The 15933-nt window shown below is 46.1% G+C and overlaps 2 protein-coding genes across 6 annotated transcripts in view; one reads left to right on the forward strand and one right to left on the reverse strand.

The window, feature by feature from the left end:
- The window catches only part of BRWD3 (bromodomain and WD repeat domain containing 3), a 48675-nt gene extending 48185 nt beyond the window's left edge, over positions 1-490 (reverse strand). The window contains exons 1-2 of one of the 2 annotated variants that reach the window (XM_065077396.1): positions 267-490; positions 114-172 (exon numbers count right to left, since the gene is read on the reverse strand). In XM_065077396.1, coding sequence (XP_064933468.1) covers positions 114-172; positions 267-303 — 96 coding nt within the window. In that variant the 5' untranslated portion in view covers positions 304-490. The remainder of the gene's footprint in view (positions 1-113; positions 173-266) is intronic. The other variant, XM_065077395.1, reaches the window with a different exon arrangement.
- Positions 51-15470, forward strand: LOC102086248 (NTF2-related export protein 2). 4 transcript variants are annotated; one of them, XM_065077409.1, is made up of 6 exons: positions 51-161; positions 6119-6223; positions 6494-6624; positions 9972-10058; positions 10904-11048; positions 11956-15189. In XM_065077409.1, the coding sequence occupies exons 4-6, from the start codon at positions 10041-10043 to the stop codon at positions 12132-12134; spliced, it is 342 nt and encodes a 113-aa protein (XP_064933481.1). In that variant the 5' UTR covers positions 51-161; positions 6119-6223; positions 6494-6624; positions 9972-10040; the 3' UTR covers positions 12135-15189. The 4 variants fall into 4 exon arrangements, with proteins under 4 accessions (XP_064933481.1, XP_064933479.1, XP_064933478.1 ...); XM_065077407.1 differs by lacking the exon at positions 51-161 and having other exon boundaries at positions 6013-6223; XM_065077406.1 differs by lacking the exons at positions 51-161; positions 6119-6223; positions 6494-6624 and adding an exon at positions 7521-7957.
- Positions 15471-15933: the final 463 nt, after the last annotated feature.

The raw sequence follows: 15933 nt of genomic DNA on the forward strand, positions 1-15933 counted from the left end.
ACACACACAAAGGACGTGAGCCCGGCGCCCGCAGCGCAGCGGCTCCCCCGCCCGCCGCCCCTTCGGCCCCGACCCGGTCCCGTCCCGGCCGGAGCCCCCGGCTCCCTACTCACCTGGGCGGATTTCTTACAGGGTCCGGACTGCAGGAACCGGGCGATCAGGTAGTAGAGCTCTGTGGGAGGGACGAGGGGAAGAAGGGGACACGGTTACAACGCGGGGGCGGCCAGCCGGGCGGAGGGCAAAGCCCCGCCGCCAGCGATACCCACCGGCTTCGAGCTGGGTCGGGGCGGCCGCCGTCGCCATCCTCCTCAGGAGGCCCGAGGGGGAGGGGAGGTGGCTGGATGGCGCCCCGGGGAGACGCCGCTCTCACTGCGGCCGAGCCCCCATGGACGAGCCCCGCTGTCCGTGCGCGGCGCTGGCCCCGGTCCGGCTCCCGCCCGGGTTCATCGCATCGCCGGTCGCCCCATGGAGATCCCGGCCCGAGGCAGCCGCGGAGCGGGGTGCAGCGCCGCCGCCCGCCGCACGGGGGCGGTGCACGGCTTCGCGCAGGGTGAGGGAAGCGGCGCCGGGAGGGGAACGGGGCGGAAGCGCCTGGCCGGAAGGGCGGGGCTGTGACGCACGGAGGTGGTGCCCGCCCGGCGGGCGGTGCTTCCGGGCGGCGGTTCCGGGAGGCGGCGTTGGCGGCGGCCGGGCCTGGTGTCCTCCCGGCCTGGTGTCCTCCCGCCGCCGGGACGGGACGGGACGGGACGGGCCGGGGAGCCACGCGGCCCCTCGGGGGCCCGGCCTCAGCGGCGGGGCTGCGGGGCCTCGAGGCGGCCTACATGGACCTGGAGAGGGGCCGGAGGAGCCACAGGAATGACCCGATGCTGGAACAGCTCTGCTGGGGGACAGGCTGAGAGAGCTGGGGGGTTCAGCTGGAGAAGAGAAGCTGCGGGGAGACCTTATTGTGGCATTTCTCTGCTTAAAAGGGACCGATAAGAAAGATGGGGACAGGCATTCGAGCAGGACCTGTTGTGACAGGACAAGGGGTGATGGTTTTAAACTAAAGGAGGGAGATTCAGGCTGGACATGAGGAAGGAATTGTTGCCCTGAGGGCGGTGAGAGCCTGTGCCAGGTACCCAGAGAGGTGGTAGATGAACCATCCCTGGAGACATCCCAGGCCAGGCTGGACGGGGCTCTGAGCAACCTGAGCTGGTGAAGATGTCCCTGCTCATGGCAGGGGGGGCACTGGGGTGCTGGGAAGGTCCCTTCAACACAAACCATCCTGTGATTCTGTGAGTCAGCTGGACATCAGCATGTACCAAACGATGGAGGTTGTCCCATGGGCCTCTTCCTGAATGCTCCAACAGCAGGGGAGGACTGTGGGTAGAAGGGTGGAGGTAGGAGCTGGCAGCCCTGTCCTGGCTATAGCAAAAAGTCTGAGGAGGCTTTATTAGATATGAAACAGCTATATGGTGATGCACCGAGATACAGAAAAATATGTGTTCATTAGATTGCTTACTCCATTGTAAACATAGACTAAGGTGCTCGAGACAAAATGTTGTGATGTGGACGTCTGGTGTTGGGCGACTTGAGATGTGTCTCGTTTTTTGGAGGAGCTGTTGTGCATTTTGCACGACGGGGCGCTGACCAGTGTGTCCTCACCTCTCCACACCCTCAGGCTTGTAACCCAAGAGCTGGAGTCCTGCCGGGGCTACAGAACAGAGGGCGTAGGGCGGCTTTAGGAGCCAGAGTAATATTGTTTGTTCCCAGTGTCCAGAGAGTGAAAATGTCATTGATACAGTACGTGTTCAAAGAAAAAAGGGTTCAATATCAGTCACTGTTAATAAGGGAAACAGGTTTTTTTTTCCACAGGAGGCATCCTGTCAAAGTGCCAGAAATTTCTGTCAGTTCAGCAATAAGTTGCTAAAATGTGATGAGTGAATTGACAGTGTTCTTTAGTGTAAATTGTATTTTATCACCACAAATACCTGGCATTTGGTGTTAAACTCCCCAAGCCTTGGCAGGGTACCAATCGCTGTCATAACTGGGAAATAAAACACAACTCATCCTTCTGATTTGAATACCAAGAGCTGAATCATAGTGAATTGATGCTGCCGAAACATTAAGAATAAATTCATTTTTAGCATGACTAGGCTTTGTGCAGTGCTGTGGCAGAGCTCTCCCTGCTGTTCCGGGCGGGATTCCGTTCTTCCCGCTCGCAGCTTCTTCTCGGGATGCTTTAGGGTACCCGACCAAGCGCCAGTGGCTCTGAGAGGGAGTCGGGTACTTGACATTCTGCTGCCTTGCAGAGTTCCCTTGTATTTGCCTTAATACAGCTGTGGAAGTTCTTCATTTTGTGTCAGGAGCTTGGATTACCTGGTTTATGTGCAGACCTCATTTTCTCTTCATCCTCTGAAGTTGTCAAACTGCTGAGAGCTTAAATATTAAAAAAAAAGGCTCCCTGTGGTAGCTCCTGGACTCTTTTTAAGGCAGGTCCATCGATCAGCTCATCACAGAGATGCAAGGTGCCGCCTGACCAAGCTGCAAAGCTCTGTTCTCGTGGTTTTCTGGTAGTAGCAGCTCTCTTGCTGTTCCAGCGATGCAAAACTGCTCCTCAGCAGTGAGGAAAGAGCCTGTGGATTCTCACTCTCCGTAGAGGGAATGTTTCTCCCACCTGGCTCCAGACCGGAGAACTGCAAGCTCATCTTTTCATGCGTCACAGGAATGCAAAGAAAAAAACGTGTCTGGTGTTTTATCATGTGCCACGTAAGCACGTACCAACGTGAGCTGAGTAGAACTCAACGTGAAGAGAAAACACAGCACTGTAAATATCGTATAGCGCCATGTCCTGCTGCGTCCTAGCACTAAGTTATTGCCTAATGCATTTCTTCAGGAATGTGGCACGTTTCCACGGCACCTTTTGGTTGGTGCCTTCCTGAGCCTCTCGTGATTTGCTTTTTGTTTGAGCCCGGGGGTGGCAACACGTGAAGCTGCACCACCGCTACAGGCAGGATTATTCTTTCAGGGCCCACTTAGGGCCAATGGGAATTTTCACAGGAGCCGATTGGAAAGCCTGGGATGGAAGATGCCCCTGAAGTCAGCTCCCGTGCCCTTTCTGCGCCATTCCGGCTGGAAACTTTACCACATGCTGTTCGCTGAAGTGCTGATAAAGCCACAACCTCGCAGCCCAGCGCTCAGAAGTGCTCCACGTCGCGCTGCCCTCGCAGCTGGGATGGATTTGTGTGTCAACATGGAGTGTGTTGGGAATCCCCCAGCTGTTAGGCAGGTGTGTGTTGCAGGTTACAGCTTCCCACCTTCGTGACAAGTCCAAACGGAGTGTTCGTCGTGCTCAAAACCTGTCCCTGGGCCGTCAGCACAGTCCCGGCTGTGGATTTACTGCTCTGGAGCCACTCCTGAGCGTCTTCCCGTGTTGCTGGCTCCCTGGCGCCTCAGCTTCACAGTATCACAGTATGTTTGGGATTGGAAGGGACCTCAAAAGCTCATCCAGTCCAGTCCCCCTGCTGGAGCAGGAACGCCCAGGTGAGGTCGCACAGGAACATGTCCAGGTGGGTTTTGAATGTCTGCAGAGAAGGAGACTCCACAACCCCCCTGGGCAGCCTGTTCCAGGCTCTGCCACCCTCACTGAGAAGAAGTTTTTTCTCAAATTTAAGCGGAACCTCTTGTGTTCCAGCTTGATCCCATTACCCCTTGTCCTATCATTGTTTGTCACCGAGAAGAGCCTGGCTCCATCCTCATGGCACTCACCCTTTATATATTTATAAACATTAATGAGGTCCCCCCTTAGTCTCCTCTTCTCCAAACTAAAGAGCCCCAGCTCCCTCAGCCTTTCTTCATAAGGGAGATGCTCCACTCCCTTAATCATCTTCGTTGCCCTTCCCATTGTTAACATCCCCCCAGTCGCTTCATTACCCTGTAAGGCTGCTGCAAGGCCTGTGATGGATTCTCTACCCGCTTCTCCTGGGTTTTCCCCTAAGGGCTCATCCGGCTGGTGAGTAACGAGCTGAGTAACGAGCGTTCCCTCCCAGCAGCTCTGTCTCCACCGCCCGCCCATCTCCCGGCTCGGTGACTCATCTCTCTCTGCGTCCCAGCAGCAGCACGCTGGGGGCTGACAGGAAAAAGCAAGATTTTATGGTTGTGCTTATTCATCTCTCTCCAAAGCAGAATTCTGGTCTGTAAATGCCAACAGCAGCGGTGACGGCGAGTGGTGAAGAACACCCTGGCGTGGTCATTGCTAACGAGCAACAGAGGGACTCAGGAGCAGAGATGCTTTAAGGAAGAAGCTGAGTTGTAACAGTTGCTTTCCATACTGCTGTTAAATATATATATATATATATAAATATAAGAATGATTTTAGGAATAGGAACTTTTAGGTAAGGGCATGTTCACACACTGTGGAACCAGTCCCGCTCTGCTGTGGCCAAGCTTGTCAGATCTTGCGGGGTTCCCTGCCTCCCTCCCCTCCACCGCTCCTGGCCAGGCGGGGTGTTGATTATCAGAAAAAAAGAAAGCCTGGTACTGTAGAAACCCCTCAGCATTTAACAACAAGCCATTCTTCAGGTTTTTGACTCTTTTTGAGGCACCCAGGTTGCATTTCATACCTTGGTCTCCTGTACCTTTGTGAACTGGTCCAGCACATCCTATCGCTGTCGTTGGGGGTAAAGGCAAGGCAGCCGAATTTACCCCTGTGTAATTAAGCTACAAAATTAGATTAATTCCCTCATAGTCGGCTTGTAACACCACGTGCATGTGTCTCTCTCTGATTTTATTTGTCATTATACTGTTGCGATGAGTCAAATTTCTGACCGCTGCTTCAACACGGTGTGAAACCGTAGTGGCCGTTTTTCGCAACCAGGCAAAAAAGTACAGTTGCAAATTGAAAAGAAATAGAGTGGAGTTGTGCAGGTGTGCTGGGTTGTACCTGCGCCGCACCTTTCTCTTCCAGTGAATGTAGATGGGAGTGCGGATGTCTGGATCCATTTGGATTTAAAGACTAGAGCGTGTTAAGCATTTTCAGCTTTTCTTTTTCGTATTTTCCATGCACGTTTCTGTGCACATCCTGCTCGTCTTTCATGTGCAGCTCAATAGCACGCAGGGATACAAATTGGTTTAGAAATGAGACCCGTGGTTTTGTGTAACTGATACAAAAATAAGTGCTGTTCATAAGAAATCTGAGACTTAGTGCCTCGCGCTACGCAATTGTAACCAAATACAAATATTGAGAAGTCAAGGTTTACTCTAAGGTGATCTGTAAATGCAGCAATCTCTTAATTTAAATTTTGATCTCACAGCTTATTTATTAAAAAGAAAAATAAAATGAAGTGCAAAATAATGAATAAAATAGGGATTGTTCATGGGTTTTCCTTGCGCACAGAGGTTCTGTGTGCAGACCTACGCCCCGTTGTGCAGGGGAGATCTCCACATTGCCGTTTCTTTACCCAGTTCCTTTTCCTTGAGAGCAGCTGTTCGATAATAATTCAACAGTTATTAAATATTACACAAGACCTGCTCTAGGTTTTTTGTTATTTTTAAAGATTAAATATATTCATTTCCCTGCTGCATCATACCAACCTTTCCTCTAGATGGTGCCCCATACCCACGAGTTGGCTGCGTTGTTATCCCAAAGGAAAGGCGATTGAGAAATAGGACACCGCTCTCCTTTGTTTCTAATTTCTATCTTATAATTCTTCACCTAAGTCGATAAAATACTTGTTCTGCGTGATGTAAAGATTGTTTTCCTTCCTCTTGTGTATCTTAGAATCTACCCCCTAGTGCCTAAAACGCCCCCTGTCTGGACCAGCATCATCTGTTCCTCGCTGGACTGATCTATATCTCCGATTTCTTACGGTAGCCGTTAACTGGGTTGAGCTGGTGTCGCCTGGACGGTGCGTGCAGCACTGCTGCGATTCTGGGAAATTAGTGTTTATTTGCATCATTTTCAAATAAATGAGTTATCTCTGAGTGTTATGAAAACATTTCTCTGTCTGTGTTTTACACAGAAATGCAACATTTCCACTGTGAATGAAATGCAAATGAAAATGGGCAGCAGTGATCTGTGCATTTATATGCTCGTAGCTCCGTAAGCAGAAGGAAACAGTAAATAATATGAATATTACAGGAAAATCTACCGCAGCATCACTGGATCTCGACATTACACCTGAAACTGCCTGGAACCCCACGAGTTTTACAAGCAGGACAATTAATATGAGTTATAAGTGACCAGGTAGTTGATGTTATTGTTGGTATGACAATTGTGCGCGGCTACATCCCTGTTTAAGTGCCTGATTGTGCCTGTGTCCCCATGACCCCCTGGGTTGGGACCGACCCCCCTGTGCCCCTCCAGCTGCCCAACACAACCTTGGTGCCCCAAAAATACCACCCGCTGCTTCCCAGTGGGGCTACTTCAGCGACTTCAAATCTTGCTAATTCTTTTTTTTCCTAAATAATCTCATGTTGTTTGATTTTTGTATTTTGTTGTTTTGTTTATTTTTAGGGCCAAATCCTGCACTTCTTTACTTCTGAGAGTCCTGTAGCCTGGGCACACGGCGTCTGACCACAACCGGGGTTCATCGCCTCTCCCTGCAGAGCTGGACGTGCCAGTTGTACCGGAGCTCCCGCAGCTAAGTATTTCATTTACATGCAGTTATGTCCCTGTGTGTCCCGTGCCCTTTCTCTGTTCAGCTGTGAAGATTTTCCCATCTTAATTCAGTCTGTCCGTTTATACCAAAATATCAGCTGTTTTTGTGAAGGGGCACGCAGGGCTCACAAGAATTTTTGAAAGTGCTGCTTTTCTTTATTGAAATAAAAGGCTTAAAAATTATCTGAGGGGTTTGTTATATTTATTGATAGCTGCAACATGAAGTTTTGTAGATAAACTCATTAATACTTTGTAAATACAGTGTTATAAAAAATAGAAATTAAATATAAATTGCTGCACAAAAGAGGACAGACCACCCGATCCTGCCTCAGTTTACCTACCTCATTCATCTAATTCTAACAGCCCCCTCCCCTTACTGATTCATTCAAAATATGGATTCCTGGCTCTTCGGTTGCCCTTCCCCCTGGCTTAAATTTTTAAATACAGTAATACGTTTGCATTCTGGGATTAGTTTGAAGAGACTTTGTTCTGCATTAAGGGTTCATAGTCTGATGTCCCAGTCCTTCCCCGCCCTGGGTCAGGTGCCAGATCAGTTGTAAAAACAAGATTTCCTCGTTAATCGTCCTTACGGCTGAGTGCCACAGCAAAGCCACTTGTGTCCCCTCGCACTGTAGCGTGTCCTGTGCTTGAGCCACCGCCAGACCTTCACAATGACCAAAAATCGCTGTTTCACAGAGTCCCAGAGTGTCAGGGGTTGAAGGGCCCTGGAAAGCTCATCCAGTGCAATCCCCCCATGGAGCAGGAACACCCAGATGAGGTTACACAGGAAGGTGTCCAGGCGGGTTGGAATGTCTGCACAGAAGGAGACTCCACAACCCCCTGGGCAGCCTGGGCCAGGCTCTGCCACCCTCACCAGGAACAAGTTTATTCTCAAATTTAAGTGGAACCTCCTGTGTTCCAGTTTGCACCCACTGCCCCTTGTCCTACCATTGGTTGTCACCAGAAGAGCCTGGCTCCATCCTCCTGACACGCACCCTTTATATATTTATAAACATTACTGAGGCCATCCCCTCACTCTCCTCCAAACTAAAGAGACCCAGCTCCCTCAGCCTTTTTTTGGAAGAAAACCGCCGTTTTCCGGCCGGCCGGGCCCGTGGCAAACCGGCTGGGGCGGTTTCGCTGCCCCCCCGGAACGGGGTCGCTGGGGCCCGTGTTCCCCGCGGGGTTCCGGCAGTGGACGGAACGCTTCTGGCGGGGCCAGCCGTGCGGCCGGAAGCGGCGGGCCCGCGCGCGGAGCACATCCGGCGCCCGCCCGCCCGCCCGCGCGCCTCGGCTGGCGTCTCCATGGCCGCCTCTGTGGTGAGTCCGCCATGGCGGGAGCGGCGGGTCGGGCCGGTCAGTAGCCCCGGGCGGGCCCGGGAGACCCAGAGAGAGCTCCGGGTGGAGCCGCCGGCGGGGGCTGAGCGGGGCGCTGCGCCCCGGGCCGCTGCAGCCTCCCACAGGGGCCTGAGGCCGAGCGGGGGTTTGTGTGATGAACCGCCCTGTGTCACAGACACCGGCTGCAGTGGCCACGTAGTTTGGCGAACTTCTTGGAATTGCTGTCAGACTCCTCAAGGGTTTGGGTTTTTTTGTTTTGATTTGGGTTTTTCGTGTGTGTTTTTTGCTTTGGTTGGTTGTTTTTATTAGCTATGGCTCTCCGGTTAATGCCAGGTAGAAGGATTCCAGCGTGAGGTGGTTGGATGTTGGAACAGGAGCTCGAAGGGACTGGGGAATGTCCATCCTCAGAGATGTTCAGAACATGACTGGGGATGGGACCCTGAGCAGCCAGGTCTGACTTTGACGTTAGGTCAGGCTTTGAAGTTTGCTCTGCTTTGAGCAGGGATTTGGATCAGATCACCTCCAGAAGTTTCTTCCAGCCTACGTTGTTCCCAGAATTTTAAATTGTATTTCAGAGCATGACTATAAGAACTTGTCTAGAGTATCAAAACCCACGAGGCTTATTTTCCATATGATGTATATATATTGCAGGTGCCCTGACAGCTCATCCCAAGTCCTGGTGTTTCTCTGACGCTCCCTCACACCCGTTCTGTCTGTTTGGCAGCTAAATGGCAATTCGGTCAGTTTGGCTGTTGGTTAGAAGTTTGTGTGTGCTGATGGAGAGGCAATTGCTCCAAATCACATAACAGGCTGGGTTATGATCACCCCTCCCTTAGTGAAAGGTCTAATTCTCTTTGTCTCCTGGTGCCAAAGAGTTTCTCTTGGCACTTGCTGGAATCCAGCGTCCTTAAGACTACTTTGCCCTATTTGTTTGGAGTTGATGTGTGGGTTCAGAAGCTGCTGGAGAAGATAAGAAGATGAAAAGCAGGCTCGTGTTCTTGCAGAGGGAGATGTCCGGATTGTTAACATGAGAGTATTTGGTTTTGTGGGGCAAGCGGGGATTATTTGATAGGCTGGTAAGTGTTTTGCAGTGTGGAGGTTTCTCTGAAGCGTATCTCGTGGTAATAGTGGAGGAATTCATGGTAGTTCTGGTGTATATTCAGTAAAGACTGTCAAGAAAACGTAAGTAGTTAAATTGTGGAGTACTGATTGAGTTGCAAATATTGAGAATATAATGCTGAGATAGAATAATGATAAAATCATAAACAAAATATTGTAACAGAGCCAAATGCAGTTTTATAGATGTATGGACAGGAAATCCAGAGTGACCGCTTTCCAGGATGTCGCGGTTCAGGGTCTGTCAGAGATCGAGGGCCAAACAACCGGAACAAGTGAGTGAATGAGATCGCAGTGCAGTGATGTGACAACAAAGGCTGTTACCTTTGGTTGAATAAAAATAGAGACATGTAAGGGAAATAATGAGGTATGAAGAGAAGTGTTTGGGTTTTAGCTATGGATATGATAGCCCTGGATATTATGACACTGGAGTATGTCCAGCATGTGTGGTGTTCTCTCTCTTTTTTATATCTATATATCCAGTTATAGGTATTATTACCTTTTATATATGTATATTTAGAAGTGTTTTAAAAAATGGGACTATGGTGGCAGTGTGATGGGGTTCCTGCTACTTTTCAGAAATATTAATACGTACATGTTCACACCACTTGCAGCCTATTTGTAAATGTAAATATTTACAAATTAAACACAATAATTACATTTGCATTCAAAATGAATCCTAAAACTGTGACCTTGCTAGCAGCTGATACCCCCAGCAAGTAGGGAAGGAATTTGGAATCAGTTTCAGCATTATTTGACATGATCTTTCAGTGAGGATGGAAAGGACCAACCAAAGTGACTGGCTGGAGAAATGACATAGATTACTAGGTTGCATAAAATTGCCTGCTTTAAGTAATTTGATATCATTTCTCCTCTCCAGGATTTCAAAACCTACGTGGATCAAGCTTGTAGAGCTGCAGATGAATTTGTCAACATTTATTATGAGACAATGGATAAAAGAAGAAGGGTACGTAGATATTTTGACAACAGTTAGGACTGTCTTCTGCATTTTTTGCCTTTTTTTTTTTTTCCTAAGTTGCATTACACTTGAAAGGAATGAATGTTGGTTACCATGTGTGGTATTGGCCAGGTTGAGACCTCTGTTCCTCCTGCTAAGGGTTCTTTATGTTACTGTGCAGCACTGTTGTAAAAGGGGCCCTTTCAGAAATTGCCTTAGACTTCATGATAATAGTTCAGCTCATGTCTCACTGCATTACAGGCACAGGATTTGGTCAGTACAGACAGATAAAATTTGCTTTATTTGTCTCTCAGGTCAGGATTTAGCTTATTTTTTTCCAAACTTCTTTAATTAGCAGTCATCACTTCTGTTTCTGGGGGTCTTCAGGAGTGCCTGGGGATAAAGTGGAAACAGCTCGATCTGGCCCTGAAACCTTCACTGACCATGTTGATATTTGCACCAAAAGAGAGCTGTGGAGACTCTTCTTTTGAATGTATTGTAGTTGTCATTTAATAACTTTCAGATAGTGTGAAAATATCAGCAGTTGCATGTTACTTCCTGCTCACCTTGTGTGTAAGTTCTGCCATCAGCTTTGTTAAAGGAATCTCAGTAGTAGTTAAATTTGGAGGCACATGAGTCACTATGCAACTTAGAAAGCCAAATAAGTTTCAGTTGGCCATTCTTGGTCAGGAGTGCTAATTGCTAAAAGGAGCTAATATTTCATGAGAGCATTTTATCTATTAAAGTAACAGAAGAAATCAATAATTCACAACCTCAGGGTTCAAATAATATTTTTTTGTATGTTGTCTGCGCTTACACATTTTCCCTAAATGTGTATTTTCATAACCACACAGGCTTTAGCAAGACTTTATTTGGACAAAGCGACGTTAGTTTGGAACGGTAATGCAGTGTCCGGGCAAGAAGAACTGAGTAAATTTTTTGAAATGTTGCCATCTAGTGAATTCCAGGTTAATGTGTTGGACTGCCAACCCGTTCATGGTAAGGCTGTATTACAATTTACTTGTTTATTTTTCAGTCTTTTTACACCTGTTGAAAGTGATCTGCAACTTTAATAGTGCTTAATATCTCATTTGGAATAAGTTTAGAGAAAATACTGAGGGTCGAAATGTCGGGTTGTGCAAAAATAAAGCACTACTCGAGAGGTGCAGCAACTCCACCCTTTTTCTCATGCCTGCGAAAATACTTTAAGGACATTTTTGTTAAGATCGTATTCAGATGTGATGTATTTTCATGTATTGAAATCGTCTGGCTGATCAGGTTATCTTGTCCTTGATCATGTCTGAGAGTCAAGAGGCTGCTCCTGTAGCCGTTGATACTGCCCTGCAGTGCAATGTGAAGCAATTCATTAACCTGTATGTACTGGGATTTCTTGACACTTAGAATAGGTGTTAAGTTCTTTAGATTTCCGATTGACAACTGTTAAAGAAAGGCTTACGTATTGAGAAGTTAATATATTACTTTTAATGGATATATTGGGAATATAAGTAAGGAAAAAGTCTGTGGTCAATCATGCTTGCTTTGCTCTGCTGTGAAAAAGATAAAATCTCTAATAGCGGGGAAAAAAGTGTATGCAACTTGCTAAATGTGTATCTCAGATAATGAGAGCTTCTTCCAGTCAAAACCTCAGGTGTTGGTTGTAGTGCTCTAAAATGAACAACATGAGATGAAAACAGAAAAGCCATTAAAAAGCGGTGTTGGCCAGCGAATACACTATTGTCTGTATAGCAATGATGCGACGAAACTGTATTTTTTGTGAATGTGTAACCAGTTGTTAGCCTATAACTTGTACAACATAATTGAATGAAACTTGTACCTACATTTCCTACTTCTTTGCCCATTAGTCTTTGGTTGAGTTGTTTTCTTTATACTTTTTCTACTTGTGAAGAGCAAGCTACTCAAGGCCAGACCACGGTCCTCGTAGTGACAAGTGGGACAGTAAAATTTGATGGCGACAAGCAGCGCTACTTCAATCAGAACTTCTTGCTGACAGCACAAGCCACACCGACCAACACAGTGTGGAAGATCGCCAGTGACTGTTTCCGCTTTCAGGACTGGTCCAGTTAGCGCGACCTGGCCACGGGAGGTGGCCTCTCTCGCGCGATGAGTTGGCGGCTGTGTGGACGGCCCTTCTCCCCGCACGGGAAGTGCTCGCTCCTTGTGTTACGTCTGTTGTTACAGAAGGCCTCCAGATGTTCCAGGGTTGATCCCAATGACCGTGGGTTTAGTAGTAACAATCTTAAAATGTGAGAGGTTGCTTATGTTAGTTGAACGTAATAAAATGCTGAAGGCAGTGGGCTGTGTTGGAATAATTCCTAAAATGCCTTACATGCAGCTATGCTGCCTCTTCCAGACTTCTTGTATGTAATGCTGAAACTCTGTTTGAACACCATATCCTCTTAAAGTACAATTCTGACCAAACGTGTAATTACTTCAAGTTGAAAAGATCTGTTTTTACAGTAGCATCTTCCCTTTTTTGAAGGTGCTTGTGGCATGTAGATAGAACTATCAAAGCTACCTGCTCTTGGCTGCCAGAGCCTGGGAAGGACTGATAAAGATTTCCATTGTTTGTGAAAGTAGCAAATACAGCTCCCGAGTGCGTAATCTCCCATATGATCTATTGGAAAGCTAATGTCACCTTCTTGTGTACAAAAGGACTGAATAATCTCATCAGGTTTTCTTTTGGCTTGAGCTTCTCAGACTTTGGTTGTAGTTAATTTATGTTGATTTATACGTAGGGCATGCTGAATTATTTGGCGTTCCTGTGCCAACAACTCTTGTCACATACATGTGAACCACTTCAAACTGATTTCTTTTGAAGTCTTGCAGTGTGAGAAATAGGACCGTACATGATTTCTGTTTGCTTTAACTGTTAATTCTGTTGCTCTGAAGTATGGACTATTTTTCCTGTATGGAGTTTGCACGTTTTGGATCCCTGCTGTCTTTACATTGTAGTAAAAAGAAGTGGCACTGGAAGTAGGTCTTATTGTGAAGCCTTCAATTTTTCTCTTCAGTACTGTATTCACAACAGGTGCTTTGATTATTTTCAACTTAGAAGACCAGCTCTGAACACAAATACTATCTTCCTCTCATGCAGATATTTACTGTAGTTTTCTTGTCATTTAAAATGTTACCTTTAATAATCAATTCCAGGTTTTTTTGCGTGTCTTGCTTTAAATTTGCAGTTTAAAGCTGTCAGCTGCTTTAAAATGGTTTTCAAGACTACAGGTTAAGACTGTCCATCTTAACTTGGGAATTTAAGAATAAATCTGAGTATCAGATTTGTTTCAAACTGGTACGTTTCTATTTTATACTGAGTTAAAAATCAAAATTTAGCTAAATATGGGAGAGTACACTTGCTTGAAACTGAAAACACATGAGAGGAACTTGTAACTCTGATCCCAATACAGGTTGCAATGGCAGCAGCAACGCGAATACAAAAGCAGTTACGACTGCAGCTCCCTTGTTTTTATGACTTAAATCGGGAAAACTGTGAAAATGAGCCATACCCAACTTGTGTAAAATATCTATAGTTTGTGATACAGTCCCAAATAGTGGGATGTTTGGGTGAAATGGGTGGGTTGATTTCTTTTTAAGGCACTCTGGTCTTTATATCAGTAAGTTAGAATTAGCAATATGGCTCTATTGAGAAGCTCTTTATGGTTGGAGCTCTTGTGTAACTATTTTTCAGCCTGAAGAGTATGAATTCCTGCAAAACAATGCAAGAAGTCCAGATTTTTCTAAAAGTGTAAATACATTTTTATTTCTGTATGTAGTGAAGAAAGGATCCCCCCCCACCATTTAATTACTGTTTATTCTTAACAGAATATGTGAGGTTTATATGTTTGTATTTCTTGTACAGGTTTGAAAGGAAACCCCCCCTGTGCTTTATTGGTTTTTTAATTTGCTAATTATGTAAGTAGTGTTACAGATCTGCTTTGCATATGCAGAATGGGTTTTGACGTTTGAAACGTAGTGATGGGTACAACTACAGCATTTGTTTGCTGAGCTCGGCAGACACTCACAAGAACACACACTTCTGTCTGTACCTGAGAAACTTCTCCTGGGAATAAATACTTCTTGGGTATTTTTATTTAAGTTTTAATTTGTATAGTAGTTTTTAAGCTTTTTATAGGCAGGCTGGGAGATTTAGAATATATGAGGCAGTGTTTTAATCAAATGTTATTCTTCTCAATTATTTTCATGCTGTTTGAATGCAGGCTGCTTTTAAATCTGACTTCTGCAATTAATATTAAAAACAAAAAGCCACCAGTAACTGAAAATGCTGTTTCACAAAACACTTTTATGGAGCATACTAAGTCATAGTTTAGCTATTGGGTTAAATCAGTGATTTTACAAGCACACAAGCAAAACCATCTCTTCCATCGTAGCTGGAGAAGTGAGGCACGCCGCGGCTCTGTGCTGCTTGCGGAGATTGCTGTGCTGGAATTGGCAGAAGAGAATGTACAAATGCTTTTTGCTCTGTTCAGTACAAACCATCCAGCTGGTTTAGTGTTCCCGGTTGCTGACTCTGCTGTAATGTCTGAATTTTACAAGGGGTATCTCTGAAGTGACCATGGGTCTGCTCTAATCTGTAAACAGGAGTTTATATTACCAGTTTTTGCTGTTTGATACCGAGTCACTCGTGTACAGTGAAACAAAGCCAGCTGACGAGCTCGGCACCTCCACATACTCAATTGTGGCTACTGAAGACTTGGTAGGTCTTCTGCTTTGTGTATTTTCCCTGGATTGTCTTTATCAGTCACTGTTTTTATGTCACTTTGTTCTTTTGGTGTACTACAGTCAAATCGGCTTAAAATGCTTATGTTGTTTCTTGGAATGGAGAAGGTGGTTTGTTCTGCCAGTGTGAATGACTTGTTCTGTTAGTTTTGACATGCATACGCTTCCTTATCCTGACTGGAGAAAAGCACATTATAAAGAAATGCTGTTTTATTAGTAAAGTAACTTTCCACACTTGAATCTATTTTCTAAGGTTTTGAAATTGTTTCAGATCTCTTGTAAGATTAAAAAAAAAAAAAACAAAACACCTGATGTTCTACTTTTTATTATTATTGTTAGATGTTTTCATATTTTTTTCTTATATTAAAAATGCAAGAAGTAATGTATGGCGTCTTTATCTTTCCTGCTTGCATTAGGCGTGAGTTACGTGTTGTGCTTGCGGCAGGGCGCTGGGGCGCTGCGGAACAGGCTGCCCGGGCGCTCTGTTGGTGCTGCAGTGAAAAGCTTGTCTGCAATAATAGCCCTATAGCGAATGGCTTCACCCAGAGCACTGCCAAGCAGTAAATGGTGTTGAACTGGCTAGAGTAACAACCCCAAAGTGATGTTTCCCTCCTCTGAAATGCGCTGAAGTGCAGGCTGCGGTCCAAAAATCCCTGCGTGGACTCAAATACACGTCCTCGGACTGTAAATATTTTCGTTGAGAACATAATATTGTGCCTCTGCTGTTTCTCTGCTAAGAAGAAATGAAACACATAAGGAATGGTTCATGTGATAACTGATCTATCCACTGTATTCTGCTGTTTAAAACATTGAATTACCGGTGAGCACTTAGTGTAGATAGCAGCTTTTAGCTGCTGGCAATGAAAAGATGAGGATGCTAATGCAAGGTCAGCGTTTGTGTGGAAACAGAGATTGTTCTAGAACCAATTATTGCCAGAGATGTTGTAAAGTTCTTGCTGTGTTTGAAGGTGCGGATTTTGGTGAGGCTTTGCAAACAGGTACTTTTATAATTATCCTGAGCAAGGCTCTGTCAGTCGGTGCAGTGCCAAGGGTTAGGAGCACTGGGAAAAACGAGTAACAGGGCCAGAACAGATTTTGCGTGTATGTTGAAAGCGATTCCCCCAGG

Source organism: Columba livia, chromosome 12 (genome assembly GCF_036013475.1).
Source record: "Columba livia isolate bColLiv1 breed racing homer chromosome 12, bColLiv1.pat.W.v2, whole genome shotgun sequence".
Classification (NCBI taxonomy): domain Eukaryota; kingdom Metazoa; phylum Chordata; class Aves; order Columbiformes; family Columbidae; genus Columba; species Columba livia.